Here is a 17,388-nt window from a genome sequence, read left to right on the forward strand (position 1 = left end):
CTTGAAGACCTAGAGCCTTGCCAAAATGCCGCAGCAAGGATTATCTTAGGAGCCCAACCTTGCACCAAGACTGTTAACCTCCAGATGGAGGCTTCATTGCCTCCATTAACATCAGGGGTCAGAAGACTGGAGGTTGACTTTATTGGCAAGATATTCCAGAGCCCCAGGATAACTGAGCTGAGTCAAAACCTCGTGATAGCTCTGGGACGAGTGGATAATCTTATCCACTGCGGTACCTGGCTATCTCAAGCGGCTAGACTCCTGGACTCCTTCAAGCTCACCAGTGCTCTCCTTGAAAAGGATAGGGACTCTCCTCACCCAGAATTCAAGTCCCCGCCACCATGGCTGTCGGTACCTGCAACCTTCGTTGTCACAAAGCTTCCTAGTAAGAAGTTATGTGACCAGGAAAGAGTGCGAGCGCAGGCCCCACAGGGCATCCGTGCACTGTCGAGACCTGGAATGGCGGTCTACGGATGGTTCCGTGGGTCCCAACAGGCCTTGTAGTGCGGGGGCTGCCTTCGTGCCGGATGGTTTGACCTTTGGCAGAAGAGTATCTCATCATGCGTCCACTCACCAAGCTGAGGCCATAGCGGTCCAAGGAGCGTTAGAGCATGCTCTAATATCTCGAACTGGTCCTGTGGTGGTCCACATGGACTCACAGTCTTTGCTAGGCAGCTTAGAAACGACACAGCCCAGCGATAATGTACGCCTACTGACCTCCATCCTAGCACTCCTGCTGAAGCTACACCAGCAAGGCAGGAATGTTACGCTCAACTGGGTACCAAACCATGTGGACGTCCCAGGCAATGAGCTATCCGATGCGGCAGCAGAGGCGGCGCGCCTAAGACCCGAAGTCGATGTTGTCGTCCCTCTCTGCAGAAATCAGTTGCGCCTACGCACCAGGGCTCTTAACCAGGTACAACGGTTCCTTCAGCACAGACTGGAGGCAGAGGTATCAGAAAGGGCGAGGTGGTACAGGGCAGTCACCTTGTACTTCCTCGCTCCACACCTAGAAAAGTGGAAATTTTGCTCTTCCGTCTGCGGCTGGAGGACCGTTGTTTCTGGCAAACCAAGAGAAATCCTACACTTGAAAAAAGAAGATGCCATTACTGTAGCCACCCAGAAGCCACCCTCGAGCACTACTTCCAGCATTGCTCCGCAACTGCTTTACTGAGGAGAGGGCCCCCCGACAACATCTGAGGTTCCTGTGCGCCGCCTATGCAGCCACCTCAGCCAATTTGAATTGCGTCGGCTGGTGGAGTGCCATTCCCCCACCTTTAATTTGTTTCTCATATGTTGATTATTACAATTGATTTCATGCACTTTTAATGTTAGCATAGGGTGCATTCACCGGGATGTGCATACATATATCACATATGTATGCACATCACTTGGTTGTGGCAAACCACACACCCTCATACACTGAATCACCCTACAAACGGGCTCACCATAAAAGCCCGTGGGAATCATATTCCCAAATTTTCAAGTTCAAATTGTGTGACGGCCAGTCTGGTTTTGACCAGCGGCGCGTCACCACAAAAGGGGACCAGAAAAGGGAACAGTAGGAGTAACAGTGATTAGAATTACATGAGAGATACTTCGGGTAGGGCCTCTGAAAATATGAAACAAAATCAGCTTAACACTCATTGTTATTAACGTTCTAATGAAAAAATCTAATATTACTTGTTTTAATTGTACTGTTCAAAAATCGTTGACAGAAACAACAAATACAAGTACTACGAGTGATGTTTTTAAGTTTGTACATTTTCGTTCCCTATAATTAAGAACCTATTGAGTATAAAGAACATATTCGGGATATATCCATACATATGTGACAACTGAAAAAAAGTCACTGTTTTGGTGAGGAGTAACTCCAAAACAGCACAACCGATTCAATATTTCCTTGTAAAATTTCAAGCGTATTTTATTCTGCCATAAATATTTCACCAAATGATAGCTCGTGAAGAAAATATTACAACCGTGGTTTAGGCAAATTATCATTCATTTTGCAAGCGTATATTACAACAAGAACGTACTACGCTGCATCTGCTTGCGTGATTGTCACGCTGCAGTGTAGCACACCAAAAGTAAACAAGCAGGACAGGTTCTGCCTTCTTGGGAAAATTCAATATGTTACATAATGCTGTAGAAATATGTCGGCTATATGAAATGTCTCTTCCTAAATTTCTAAATAAAATTGAATAAATTACCATATGTTCCGTGCCACATTTAGGACATTATTACGGGTCATAGGGTATATGGAGTAACTTGCGCATCTCCCGCTACTTCTCTTAAATTGTTAGGTATAAGTGTTGCGTCAAGTATATAGAGTGTCTAATCGTATTTTTTGGTACTATGAGGAAACTTATACATGTAGATAGATCTGAAACAGTCTTCATGAATTCTGGTGATTCGTAGATAAAAGGAGTAGATTTCCGGGTGAGCATGTCGCTGGTGTAAACAAAGCTGTGTGGAACAACATTGCAGTTGTTAGCCGTGTATACTGGAATTATGTAAGCAAGTGAGAACTATAACGGACGTGAGTCAATCTCTGAAGATGTTTACGTTTGAATATATTGTGAATGTTTACTGTTTACGTTAGGTTTGCAATATAGGCGTTGACCTTTCCACTACAGTGCAATAACAAGTAAACTTTATTCAGGATGACGAAATTTCACCCTTGTCGATTGTGCCTCCTTTGCAAGAACTGAAACAAATGAGTACATTTATAAGAACTAGCCAACTCTAAGAGAATATTAACTGTCATATGGCTGAGAAAAGTGTTGATAGACTTTAGAGGCTTTGTGTAAAACAACCTGGTAATGTGATACAATATATATGTTCAAACTGTCAGGGTTATAAGAATTATGGTTGGATGTATACACGCTAATTTAGACGTACTGTGGTAGGTTCTGTTGCTTATGGTGGCACATATCGTGGTGATTTAACAGGATTAAAGTTTGATTTTTGTGATACTAGAAATGCTATTAATTATATGATGACTTTCATATGCCACTGAATTTTGTTTTAATGAGGATTGAGCACAGCATAATAATGAGCATTTCAAACTTCATTTACAATTTTTTACACTGAAGTCCACCACTTTCCCAGTATATGTGGTAAATATGGTGAAGTTATAGAAAATTATACTTTTGTTATGGTTATTTAAATGTTAGGTTAGCATGTGATAATTTTTTGTTTGAATTTAGTTTTTATGGTATAAGGTAACTCTATTGGGGTAATATATATTTGACGATAAATAAAATGAAATGATCTTGCCAATAGTCACCATTCATCATTTCTATTAACATCTGTGGTAGTCTGGGTTGCCTGATTTCAACACCCTCCCTTTTAAAAGAATGTATGCTATCACTCATATTTGTAATTAGATCTCTATATTTTTTCTCATATTTATATGCTTTTTCATTGAAAGGGAGTTAGGAAGATAGAGAAACGAGAAATCATCACTCTTTCACTCCTCTATATTTGAGGCAAAAAGGAGGATACAATAGCAGTACCTGCCTCTGAGGACAATAGTGTGAAATCTTAAGTATACTGTATCATATTCCTTCCCAAAACATGAAAAAATTACACTATTTTTCCCCTAGTAGTATTACCATATTGTCCACGGTACACCCTTTTAAAGAAACAGATTGTTACTTTAATTAACAATTTTTTTTTCTAAATTGCATATCACCTATGCATGGTTTTGCTTGTTCAACATTCTGACTGAATTTATGGGCACAATCCAGGGATCAAGTACTGCCCTGTCATAGGCACATCTTGCTTCAGAGGTAGGGAGTAGGGATGGGATGATGAATAATAACTAAAATGTGTCAGGTTCTTTGCTGTTGGAATCTTTTAGTAAGTAGTACTACCACTTATAGTTGCAGTATGTAGCACTCAAGCCATGGCATATTGAACCACACTATGTTATACAACAAAATTCTAACAATATGGAAAAGAGCACATGCAATACCCATATGAAAACTAAATAAGAAAAAAAAAATTGACAGACCTATTTCATTAGTATCCATCATAGCTAAATTTATGGAAAGAGTGATAGGTAAAAGAAAAATAACTAATATACTCACCTCGGACCAATATAGGTTCAAGGAAGGCTGATCCACCAGCATATTTTTCATGAACATAAAACAAGTGCTGGAGGGATTTAGCAAGAGCACCACTAGAAAAAAAGGTCATTGTAGTAAATATGAACAAGGCATTTAATAAAGTTCCTATACATACACTTAGCTAGTAAACAGTGCAGAGTAACTTAAAACAACTAAATATTTGGGACTAAAAGGCTGTACAGTGGAGTTCCCAGAGTGGCAATACTCTCTTCAGCACTACTCAACCTGTTTACAAATGATCTCCGAATACCAGGTGTAGAACATAACACTGAAGCACACACCTGTACAGAACCTGATAATAATAACCCAGCATAGCAACAACAAAATAGCAACTAAGAACACCCAAGCTTATGTAGACATGCAAGAACTAATGGGCAAATCCTTCAATTGGAAAAGATCCCAAAAATTCTAGGACTTTTGATACATGAGTTTCAGGCAACACTTCAAAGATCTGACAGTGAAAATCAAGAAAATAAACATTAAATTCGGTCACAAGCATGGGCTTTGGACAACAGATGGGAACTCTTAATCACATACCATAATTCTTGAAAAACAAACTTGACCCTTCTTACATAGTTGATTCCCTAATAACCAGGGAAATATAGACACCTTACAAATTATACAAAAAATATATATATATTACTCAAATATCTACAGCAATTTACCACCTTTTCCATACAGTACATCCACACAAAAATATACCCAGATCACAAAACAAGCACTCTGAGATGAACCACTCAACTCCCTCTTCCAACAAACCCCTCCAGACATTAGCCCCACAGAAAACTCCTCCAAAGAATGAAGAACTACACTTGTACAACTGTGTTAAGGTCATCATCCAACTATAAGACAATATCAACACAGAATAGGCCTGGCCATAGAAACAAACTGTCTCAGATGCAACCATCACAGAAAATGCTGAACACCTCATTTTACACTGCTGTATGCTACCCATACTCAGGCAACAACACTGTCCTCCTTGAGTGACTTGTGGGCTAATCTGGTGGCTGTTGCTTATTACTTTGATATGGTGGGGAGAAGTGAGATTGGTTTGTATGATGAAGATTTTTAGTTACTTGTTTGATTTCAAGATGAAGATCATTTAAGTTCTTATTCATATTGTTGTTATAGTAGTGTATTGTAAATTTTGGAACAGTTTGGTAGCTATTGCTACCCTTATTGATTTTGGTCCTAGATAACTTAGGTGGAAATTTGATATCATACTTTATTTCTTGCCTTATAAAATGGGCTGATGTATAATTTGCCAAGGAATAAATATTTAGAAAAGAATAAAAAAATCCACATTTTCATTGAGCTTTTTAGTAGGGTTTTATTCTAAGATTTTAGGCTACTGGATATTTTACTACTGTCAACTACTTACACCAGGCATTCAACTGTCCTAATGAATTTTGATATATCAGTGCTCATTACTAACCTGTGACTTCAGACTATTTAAAAGTTAGATGTGCAGCATTGGCATCTGTAGGCTTGTGGGTATTATTTCAGTTATGCACACCTACGCAATATAACATTGGAAAATTAAACATTTGAAAATTAAATATTAATTTCATTGATTATAATATATGAACATGATATGTGATTTTCTTGGCTGAAATAAAGAACAAAAAACCTTGCTACAAGCAAATTTACTAATGAATGAAGCTGCTACGATATGGTTCAGATGCCATGCCAGTCCAGTCACTATCAGACCATGGCTTTCACATTGTGGACTGGGTGTTCTCCAACTCCAGGTGACGTTAATAAATGCTGTTACAAAGACATAGGGCTTCCTTGGACTTTGAGAGAACATGGGGTTCTGCTATTGTCTGTTAATTGCCCGAGGTATAATAAAAATCAGGCCATCAGGATCTGTGACGATGATGACGACCCGGATGATCTTTAGAATTTGAGGTACCGATTTACTAATTGTTGTTTAGGTTACATAGGTTAGTTAGGTTAAAATAGATTAATTTATCATCCTTTCATTTCTTCGACCATTGCATCTATTAAAACAAACATGGTGTATCATTCAACTGCCGCGACTTTGTTTGTTAGTAAATAAGTTTTGGCAATATTTTTGTTACTGATTTCTGCCAAGAAAATCACATGTTACATTGATCTGTTATAATTTAAAAATTAATAATTAATTTTCTATTGCTATATTGCGTAGGTGTGCACAACTACAAATTTACTGGCTTGTGTATACAGGGAAGACTAATAAATGTACCAGAAAGAGCAATAAAGACATTTGGCTGCACAATAAAAGTAGAATGATTATTGTTATTTTGGTACTATCTGCTGCCAATTTACCATTATGATAACCCCTTGATATATTGAACTAATCTGGGGGGAAGGCTTGGTTGTTATGGCTGAAAGTTTGATATATCTAAAAGATTTATTATATAAGAAATGGAAGATTAACCTTATTTTCCATCTCAGATGCTTTCACCAATAGCATTTTGTAGTTTGGAAAGAATATGGCATTCAATATATCTGACAGCATCATTCTTTGTGAACTTCCATCACATATAACAAAGTAAGTTTGATGTATCAATAGGTAGTTCGGCTGGAAAATGGCACTCATTATATCCGAAAATCACTATACAGGTTTCCCTTGCCATTCGATGGATTGATATCTGATATTTCATTCAACCCTTTTGAATTGATACCACTTGTTTTTGGATGTAGGCTTTCAATTATATGATCACCAAACCTTAAACAAACACGCAATTGCAGTGCCACCCACACTCCATTGGCTACCCATCAAAACTTGTAAGACTAGTCATGAAAGGTGTGTGTGGTGTGGGATCGGGTAACTAGTGGCTAATGGCGTTTTACAGAGCATCTTTTTTGCTCTTTCCAGTGGATATAAGCCTACTGGGAAACCACTGTATAAAAAACAATGCATCTGTAACACTACCTCTGGATGGCATGGAAAAGTGTTACGTCTCTCTCAACATAGGCCAGGCCAATGCTATTTTCCCCATTAAATTAAATCCTATTAAAACTTAAGTTTGCTATCCAATCGTTTGTTATTCAATCTGGTTTTCAGGGATGTAGGGGAAACCTGTAATGAGGTACAATATATTGAGGGTTTACTGTATTTCCAATTGAAATACAAAATGAAATTATGGCACATATCACATCACCATTATTTCTAGTTAAAGTACTGTAGATACTGTATGTAAGATACCTATTAATAACAGTATGAAGATACCATAAATATCTTTAAGATTTTGTAAAGGTTTCTGGTTTTAATATAATATTCAGTTGATCATTTATCCACATTCAGCAGTGAAGAACAAAATTGCTACAATATATGCCATTGAATTGGTATGACACTGTCAGTAAAAAAAAGAGGCTATTGAATGATGTGCTTCTGGGTTTTGTATATCGGTTTTTTATATTTTAACTTTACATTTTAATGTTATGTAATCACAACTTTATAATGTATAACACAAATTTGAGTTTAAATATGAGATAAAATGCCTGAGAAATATGGTAGGGATACTAGGCTGGATAGAATGAGAAATGAAGAGGAGAATGGGGTGGAAAGGGAGTTGGGAGATAGGATTGATGAAAGAGTATTGGGATGGTTTGAACATATGGAATGAGTGAAGAAAGATTAGTAAAAGAGATGTGGAAGGTAGAGGTGGAGGAAGTGAACATGAGGGGGAAACCAAGGATGAGATGGAGGGGGGTAAAAGGGGCTTTGGGAAAGAGGGGAATGTCTATTGAGGAAGGAAGGGAGAAGGCAGAAGATAGGGGTGAGTGGAAAATGGTTGTGTATAGATGATGCTTTGATGCATGGAAGGGAGTGGGTGGGGGATGGTGGAGGTAACGGAGTATGTGTGAATGATTTTTTGATGTAACCCAAAGGGATTTCTCCCTGTCTTCTCTTTTTCTGCATGAGGGGACAGAGAGGGGGGTTGCTGGTTAAATGAAGTGGCTTTGCTGTGGATTTGCCGACCCAGGGCAGTGGGCGAGATGTAGGAATGATCCATCATCCAGGAGGAGCCAAGAAAAGAGGGAGGGAGGAGTGGAGTATGTGGGGATGAAATGGTTGGGAGTGGATTTATGCCTTTGACTTTGGCTACCTTTTATGTAAGGGGGAAAAAGCCATTGGTATATGTATGTACAACCCAAATATGGCACCATCTTCATATACGTTTGGAGTGCCATAAAGAAATTTGCCTTCCTGGGCAAAATTTTCTTTGGAAAATTTTGTTCAGATTCCAGATTACTTGAACTCAGGGGTGTTCAAGTTCCAAGGTACCATTGACCACTTCAGTACGATGACACCTACATAGGTGTCATGAGGCACGAGTGGGTACATGAGGATACCAGCATTAGTGTCTTGATTATGTATATATATATATATATATATACTGGTGTATATTTTTTTTTTTTTTTTTTTTTTTTATACATGAGTTACCCAGGGATGGTGTGAACTGAGTTGATAATGTTTTTTATGTTTATTATTATTCAGAGTAAAAGAGAATGAGTAGTACAGCAGTAACTTTGTACAGTATTTGATAATGAGTAGTGTGATGCATCATACATATGGAAGCCGATGCTGGGGGCGAGAATTTCTTTCATACTGAAGTGGTTAAAGCAAGGCTATCAATGTGCTTGTGGGTTTCTTTTTAAATTATTATTATTTTTTTCAACAATACATTTCAATTGTAATCCTGATTTGATAAATCACAGTTATATATATTTTGGAGCCATCAGGGGACTAGTATGTGAAACAGGTATTTAAGAGCTAGTGTTGTACTTGTAACATTCATCTCCAAGGCCTCAAAAAAAAAAAAAAAAAGTGGCTGAGTATTCCCTTGAGAGGAGTCTCTCTGATAGAGACAAATACCTTGTGGCTTTGGCTCATTGCTATGCCTCAAAAGTATGTAAGGTATTGGCAGCATATAATTATATAGTCAGTTTTCAGTATTATTAACTATTATCCTCTTCCAGATTGTGTTAACTGAGACTTGCTTCACACTGGCCCAGCTGTGGGTGACTTGTCTGGTCCTTTATGGGCCAAAGGACAAGTCAGATCATCATACATGAGTGACAAGGTGTCAAAGAAGGTCTCCATCATGGGGGAAGTGGACAAGCCCTTTGGCTGCTCACAGCCAGGTTGTGGAATGGTGAGTCCATTTGTAAAATGAAATGAACACAACACCAGATCAGAAATACAGGCATATTACATAATTTTTGTATTTTTTTTTTCCCAGAGTTTTACGAATGAAGATCATCTAATGGTTCATCAGAGGCGCCATGATATGCAGCTTTCAATTGGGGCAGATCATTCCACACCATCTTTAGCCAGACATGCTGGGTTTGGCATTGGTAAGTTGTGTTCCTTTTTTGTATGAGAGCTGTTCCTACCAATCAAGAAGTCATATTTAATGATGAATATTATTAATCATATAATTTACCTAGTTGTATCATACGGGAAGGGGAACTATGCTCATGGTGTCCTGTCTTCGTATCTTGCCATATCTAGTTTGCTCTTAAATTCTTGTATTGTTTTTGCACACACTGTTGTTTTGTCTAATATGTTCCATACATCCACCACTCTGTGGGAGAAAGCCATTCTTTTTCAAGTCTCTTCTATAACTGTCCTTTTTTAGCTTCTTTCCATGTCCTATTGTGTTTCTCTTATCCCAATTTAGTAAATCTTCTCTATCAAGGACTGCCATGCCTTTCATAATTCTCTAGAAGGTCAACAAGTCACTCTTTCTCTTCTTTGTTCCAGAGTCAGCAACTCCAATTTTAACAATCTTTCTTCATATAAGAGTTTTGATAGTGTTGAGGCTCCGTAGTTGCTCTCTGGATTCTCTCAATCTTCTTTATATTCTTTTTTGTACTGGGTGACCATAGTGATGCTGTGTACTCCAATTTAGACCTTATCAATGTGACTAGTATTTTCTTTACCATTTCTTCATCCAAGTAAGTAAAAGCCACTTTTATTGATTTTAGCAAATTATAGGTTTTGCCAACAATTCTGTTAATATGTTTGTCAGGGGACATATCTTTTGTGATGATCACTCGCAGGTCTTCTTCAGATCCCTCTTTCTTTACTTCTTTTTCACCAATTTTATATTGTCCTTATATCCTTTTTTTACATACATATAACAAAGGCTTTTCCCCCCCTTACAAGGACGAGGGAGTCATATGAGAGGTACAAAGAAAAGAAAAGAGAAGTAAAGCAAAAGGTAAAGGAGGCAAAGAGGAGAGCAGATGTGAAATGGGGTAAGAGTATCACAAAAATTTTTGAAAGTAATAAAAAGATGTTTTGGAAAGAAATTAAGAGAGGAAGAGGAGGCGAATCAAGTAGAGAAGAAAAGGTAAAAGGTGCAGATGGAGAGATGATAATGGAAGAGAAGGCAGTGAGGGGAAGATGGGCAGAATATTTTAGGGTGTTGCTAAATGTGAAGGAGGATAGGGAGAGAAAAATAGCTGCAGTGGGAAATGCTAAGAAAATGACTGTGATGAGTGAGGTAAATGGAGGAGAAATAAGGAAGGATGAAGTGAAGGCAGTTGTTAAGATGATGAAAGCAGGTAAGGCACCTGGTCTGGATGGATGCCATGCAGAATGTCTAAAAAAAGGAGGTACAGTGATGGTGGATTGGCTGATGAGGTTATTTAATGTTTGCTGGAGAGAGGGTAGAGTGCCGGAGGACTGGAGGAGTGCCTGTATAGTTCCTCTTTACAAGGGAAAAGGGGACAAGTGTGAATGTAGTAGTTTCAGAGGGATTAGCTTGTTAAGTGTAGTTGGGAATGCTTATGGGAGGATCTTGATTGAGAGGATTAGGAGAGGAAGAGAGGGAGTAATTGGTGAGGAACAGTGTGGATTTAGGACGGGTAGAGGTTGTGTAGATCAGATCTTTGTGGTAAGACAGATATGTGAGAAAGCTATAGGAAAGGGGAAGGATTTTTTTGGGGCTTTTATGGATCTGGAAAAGGCTTACGATAGGGTAGACAGAAAGGCACTGTGGGAGGTTATGCAGATATACGGGATAGGAGGAAAGCTACTGGGAGCTGTCAAGAGTTTTTATGAGAGTAGTAGAGCATGTGTCAGGATTAGAAATGGAGAGAGTGAGTGGTTCGAGGTAAAGGTGGGACTTTGTGAAGGATGCGTTATGTCGCCCTGGCTGTTCAACTTAAACATGGATGGGGTGGTGCGAGAGGTAAATGCAAGGGTAGTGGGTCAGGGATTGGAGATAGTTAAAGAAAATGGAGAAAAGTGGGAGGTGAGCCAACTGTTGTTTGCGGATGACACTGCGCTTGTGGCAGGATCGGAGGAGGGATTGAAGAAGTTGGTGACAGAGTTTGGGAGAGTATGTGATAGAAGAAAGCTAAAGATAAATTGGGTAAAAGTAAGGTGATGAGATGTACAAGGGGTGAAAGTGGCAGTAGACTGGAAGTGAGCATTAAGGGAGAGCGACTGGAGGAAATGGATAGTTTTAGATACTTGGGTGCAAATGTGGCAGGAAAAGGTGGAGTGAAGGTGGAGGTAGAATGTAGATTGAGAGAAGCGAGTAAATGCCTTGGTGGATTAAAGAGTGTAATGAGGAATAGACATTTGGGAATGGATGCTAAGAGGAGACTGTATGAAGGAGTGATTGTGCCAACAGCACTGTATGGGGCAGAAACATGGAACATAAGAGAGGAAGAGGGAAGTAGTTTGAATGTGTTTGAGATGAGGTGTCTGAGAAGTATGATAGGGCTTACTAGGCTAGATAGAGTGAGAAATGAGAGAGGTGAGGAGGAGAACAGGGGTGGAAAGGGAGTTGGGAGATAGGGTTGATGAAAGAGTATTGGGATGGTTTGGACACATGGAAAGAATGAGTGAAGAAAGACTAGTAAAAGAGGTATGGAAGGCAGATGTGGAGGGAGTGAACATGAGGGGATGTCCTAGGATGAGATGGATGGATGGGGTGTAGGGGCTTTGGGGAAGAGGGGAATGTCTGTTGATGAAGGATGGGAGAGGACAGAAGACAGGGGTGAATGGAGAATGGTTGTATATGGATGATGTTGTGATGCATGAGGTGGAATGGGTGGGGGGATGGGGGTGAGGTAGTATGTGTGAGCAAAATTTGACCCAGCCCAAAGGGATTTCTCCCCGTCTTCTCCTTTTATGCATGGGGGGACAGAGAGGGGGGTCGCCGATTAAATGAAGCAGCCTTGCTGTGTCTTGCAACACTGCTTTCTGACCCAGGGCAGTGGACAAGGTGCAGGGATGACCCGTCATCCAGGAGGTGTTAAGATAAGAGGGAGGGTGGAGGGGTGTGGAGTGTATTCAGGGATGGAATGGGTGGAAATGATTTTATGCCTTTTCCTTTTTGGCTACCTCCCTTGTAAGGGGTAAGCCTTGGTATATGTATGTATGTACAAGGGAGGTAGCCAAAAAACAAAGGCATAAAAAACCATTCCCACCCATTCCATCCCTAATACATTCCCCTCCCCTTCACCCTCTACCCTCCCTCTTATCATGGCACCGTCTGGATGACGTGTCATCCCTGTATCTTGTCCACTGCCCTGGGTCAGAAGCAGTGTCGCAAGACACAGCACATCCACAGCAAGGCTGCTTCATTAAATCGGTGACCCCCCCCCCCTCTCCGTCCCCTCATGCAGAAAAGGAGAAGACGGGGAGAAATCCCTTCAGGCTGTGTCAAATTTTTCTCACACATACTACCTCACCCCCCATCCCCCCACCCATTCCACCTCATGCATCACATCATCCATATACAACCATTTTCCATTCACCCATCTTCTGTCCTCTCCCGACCTTCCTTAACCTCTTCCATACGGTGCCTCCTACGTAGGCGGCATGAGGAGCAAGTAGCTACGCGAGGCTGCCATATCGGCGTCTTGATTATATTTATTGTAGTTGTCCCTGTGTAACTGACATACTCTGTAAACTGGCTTCATCACATTTTCTATGGTTATCAAAATTCACAGGGTGAAAGAGAGAACGATCAATATAAGCTGTGACTATTTTTATGATGCGAGTATTATGACGCAACATCGTACGTCTGGCAGCTAATGCTGCCCGCGAGATTTCGGCCCGGAGTGAAGTGGTTAACAGACATGTCCCTATTCCCCAAAGCCCCTTTCACCCCATCCATCCATCTCATCCTAGGATGCCCCCTCATGTTCACTCCTACCACATCTGCCTTCCATACCTCATTTACTAGTCTTTCTTCACTCATTCTTTCCATGTGTCCAGACCATCCCAATACACTTTCATCCACCTTATCCCCAACTCCCTTACCACCCCATTCTCCTCCTCACCTCCTCATTTCTCACTCTATTCCGCCTAGTAACCCCCATCATACTTCTCAGACACCTCATCTCAAACACATTCAAACTCCTTCTCTCTTCCTCTCTTATGTTCCAGTGCTGTTGGTTCAATCACTCCTTCATACAATCTCTTAGCATCCATTCCCAAATGTCTGTTTCTTATTACACTTTTTAATCCACCAAGAGATTTACTCGCTTCTCTCAATCTACATTCTCCCTCCACCTCCGCTCCTCCCTTTCCTGCCACATTTGCACCCAAGTATCTAAAACTATCCACTTCCTCCAGTCTCTCTCCCTTAATGCTCACTCCCAGTCTGCTGCCAGGGCAACATAACACATCCATGACGAAGTCCCACCTTTACCTCAAACCACTCGCTCTCTCCATTTCTAATCCTGACACATGCTCAACTACTCTCTTAAAAACTCTTTACAGCTCCTAAAAGCTTTCCTCCCATCCCATATATCTGCAAAACCTCCCACAGTGCCTTCCTGTCTACTCTGTCATAAGCCTTTTCCAGATCCATAAAAGCCCAAAAAACATCCTTACCCTTTCCTATAGCTTTCTCACATATCTGTCTTACCACAAAAATCTGATCTATGTAACCTCTACCTGTCCTAAATCCACACTGTTCCTCACCAATTACTCCCTCTGTTCCTCTCCTAATCCTCTCAATCAAGATCCTCCCATAAGCCTTCCCAAATACACTCAACAAGCTAATCCCTCTGAAACTACTACAGTTACATTTGTCCCCTTTTCCCTTGTAGAGTGGAACTATACAGGCACTCCTCCAGTCCTCTGGCACTCTTCCCTCTCTCTAACAAACATTAAATAACCTCACCAGCCAGTCCACCACCACTGTACCTCTTTTTTAGACATTCTGCATGGCATCCATCCAGACCAGGTGCCTTACCTGCTCTCATCATCTTAACAACCGCCTTCACTTTATCCTTCCTTATTTCTCCTCCATTTTCCTCACTCATCACGGTCATTTTCTTATCACTTCCCACTGCAAACTATCTTTTCCTCCCTATCCTCCTTCACATTTAGCAACTCCCTAAAATACTCTGCCCATCTTCCTCTTACTGCCTTCTCTTCCATTATCATCTCACCATCTGCACCCTTTACCTTTTCTTCTCTACTTGATTTGCCTCCTCTTCCTCTCTTAATTTCTTTCCAAAACATCTTTTTATTACTTTCACAATTTTCTAACATACTCCTACCCTATTTCACATCTGCTTTCCCCTTTGCCTCCTTTATCTTATGCTTTACTTCTCTTCTCTTTTCTTTGTACCTCTCATATGACTCCCTCACCCTATTTTGTAACCAATCTGTGATAGCTCGCTTCTTCTCTTCTACAACCTTCTTCGTTTCCTCATCCCACCACTCACTACCCTTCCCTCTATTTCCTCCTGTCTTTCTTGTTCCACACACCATCCTTGCACACCTTGTGACTCCCTCCTTGAACCATCCCCACTCCTCCTCCACTCCTAGTTGTACTCTATCCTTCACTCCCTCCCACTCCTCTCTCAGCTTCTTCTTGTACTCCTTCTCCTTTTCCTTCTCATTTAAAGAGTTCACTCTATGCACCTCTCTGCCTTTTGTCCTTTTCCTCTTTCTCCATCTATCCTCCACTCTCAACTTACCTTCCACCAAAAAATTATCTTATATCCCCCCCACTCTCTCCCCTTAGAACATCCTTAACTCTTCCTATTATACTTCTATCTACCAATACATAGTCCATTAATGCTGTATCTACCACCCTTCCATCCACCACCCTCTCCCATGAGTATTTATGCTTGACTTTCTTCCTAAACACTGTATTTGCTATCATCAACTCTCTAGACACATCTCCACCATCAACTCTCCACTATGATTCTTTCCTGGAACTCCACATTTCCCAACCACTCCATCAATTGGTTCATTTCCTACACTAGCATTAAGGTCTCCTAATACTACTACATTGACGTTCCTCCCAAATCCCTCTATGCACTAATCTTTTTTTTTACTTTTTCCAAATTCCATTATGCTACATTTCTTAATGTTGAATTCCACTTCCCACTTGTGACTCCATTCCCATACCTTGTTCAGATCTCTGTAGTGAGTCATAGTCCATTTCAATACTCACTTTCTTTAACAATTTTGCATCATCTGCAAAGAAGCTCATGTAACAGTTTTTTGTGAGGGACTATATCAAAAGCTTTTTGTAGATCCAGGAAAGCACAATCGGCCCCATCCATCCCTTTCTTGTATTATATCTAGTAGTCTTGAGTAAAAACAGATCAAATTAGTCCAAATTGTTTCAGATTCAGTATATTGTTATCCTCCAGATGCTTTATCCATCTTTTTATAACTTTTTTACAGATTTTAGCTACTGTGCTTGTAAGGGAAACCATTCTGTAATTTGTTGGGTCTTCCTTATTTCTTCCTTTATAAATTGGAACAATATCGGCATTTTTCCTTCTTTGAGCGAGTAACTTATTTTGTTATATATTTTGTCTGCTAGTTTTCTTTACATTCTTTTAATATCCAATTTGCTATTCCATCTGGGCCGTGCAATTTCCTGGCATCAAGGTTCATTATTTGATCCATTATTTCTTCCTGTTTTACCATTATTTCCTTCTGTTTTACCATTATTTCCTTCATGGGGAGGTGATTTCACTTCTCTCCCTTCATCCTGATGTTGTATTTTTTCTCTAGTGAAAACTGACTTGAAATGTTTGCACATTACTTCAGCCATTTCTATATCTGTGCATTCTGTATTCCCTTGGTGTAGCTTCACTATTTCCTGATTGTTTTTTTAGTTTCCCATTTACATATCTATAGAATAGCTTTGGCTGATCCTTACATTTTTCTATTATGTCTTTCTCATAGTTACATTTTTCTTCCCTGCATATTTTTACATATTTGTTCCTTTGATTAACATATAATTGACACTTTCTAGGTTTTCTGTCTTTTCTCTATTCCAAGGTTTGTCTCTTCTATCTTTTGCTTCACTGCACCTTCTATTAAACCAGCATTTAATGTACTCCTTTTCTTGTTTTTCCTTTGGGACATATTTATCCACTCCTTTATACATTTTCATCAGAATCATCCATTTTTCTTCCACTTGTGTTTCTTCTTTGTAGAATTTTTCCCAGCTCTCTTTAAGAATTTTTTTTCTAAGTTTCTCAAAGTCTGTTTTACCATACATCCGTCTTCCTTTTCTGTGTTTCTTATTTCTCTTTATTTATATATCTTCCTTTAATTCTAACATAAGAGAGAAGGAGTTTGAATGTTTGAGATGAGGTGTCTGAGAAGTATGATGGGGGTTACTAGGCTAGATAGAGTGAGAAATGAGGAGGTGAGGAGAAGAACGGGGGTGGAAAGGGAGTTGGGAGATAGGGTTGATGAAAGAGTATTGGGATGGTTTGGACACATGGAAAGAATGAGTGAAGAAAGACTAGTAAAAGAGGTATGGAAGGCAGATGTGGAGGGAGTGAACATGAGGGGACGTCCTAGGATGAGGTGGATGGATGGGGTGAAGGGGGCTTTGGGGAAGAGTGGAATGTCTGTTGATGAAGGACGGGAGAGGACAGAAGACAGCGGTGAATGGAGAATGGTTGTATATGGATGATGTTGTGATGTATGGGGTGGAATGGGCGTGGGGATGGTGGGTGACGTAGTATGTGTGAGCAAAATTTGACGCAGCCCGAAGGGATTTCTCCCCGTCTTCTCCTTTTATGCATGGGGGGACGGAGAGGGGGGAGGTGGATGGATGGGGTGAAGGGGGCTTTGGGGAAGAGGGGAATGTCTGTTGAGGAAGGACGGGAGAGGACAGAAGACAGGGGTGAATGGAGAATGATTGTATATGGATGATGTTGTGATGCATGAGTTGGAATGGGCAGGGGGGATGGGGGGTGAGGTAGTATGTGTGAGCAAAATTTGACGTAGCCGGAAGGGATTTCT

The 17,388-nt window shown here is 40.3% G+C and overlaps 1 protein-coding gene across 10 annotated transcripts in view; it reads left to right on the forward strand.

Moving 5' to 3' along the window:
- Positions 1–2,230: 2,230 nt before the first annotated feature.
- Positions 2,231–17,388, forward strand: part of Atf-2 (Activating transcription factor-2) — a 102,295-nt gene continuing 87,137 nt past the window's right edge. For 4 of the 10 annotated variants that reach the window (XM_076182110.1, XM_076182118.1, XM_076182120.1 and 1 more), the window contains exons 1-3: positions 2,406–2,539; positions 9,105–9,280; positions 9,368–9,482. In XM_076182110.1, the coding sequence (XP_076038225.1) occupies positions 9,197–9,280; positions 9,368–9,482 (199 nt within the window). In that variant the 5' untranslated portion in view covers positions 2,406–2,539; positions 9,105–9,196. The other 6 variants (XM_076182114.1, XM_076182111.1, XM_076182112.1 and 3 more) reach the window with 6 other exon arrangements.

The sequence above is a fragment of the Oratosquilla oratoria genome, unplaced genomic scaffold, assembly GCF_046742065.1.
Source record: "Oratosquilla oratoria isolate Oo_2021 unplaced genomic scaffold, ASM4674206v1 SCAFFOLD50, whole genome shotgun sequence".
NCBI lineage: Eukaryota > Metazoa > Arthropoda > Malacostraca > Stomatopoda > Squillidae > Oratosquilla > Oratosquilla oratoria.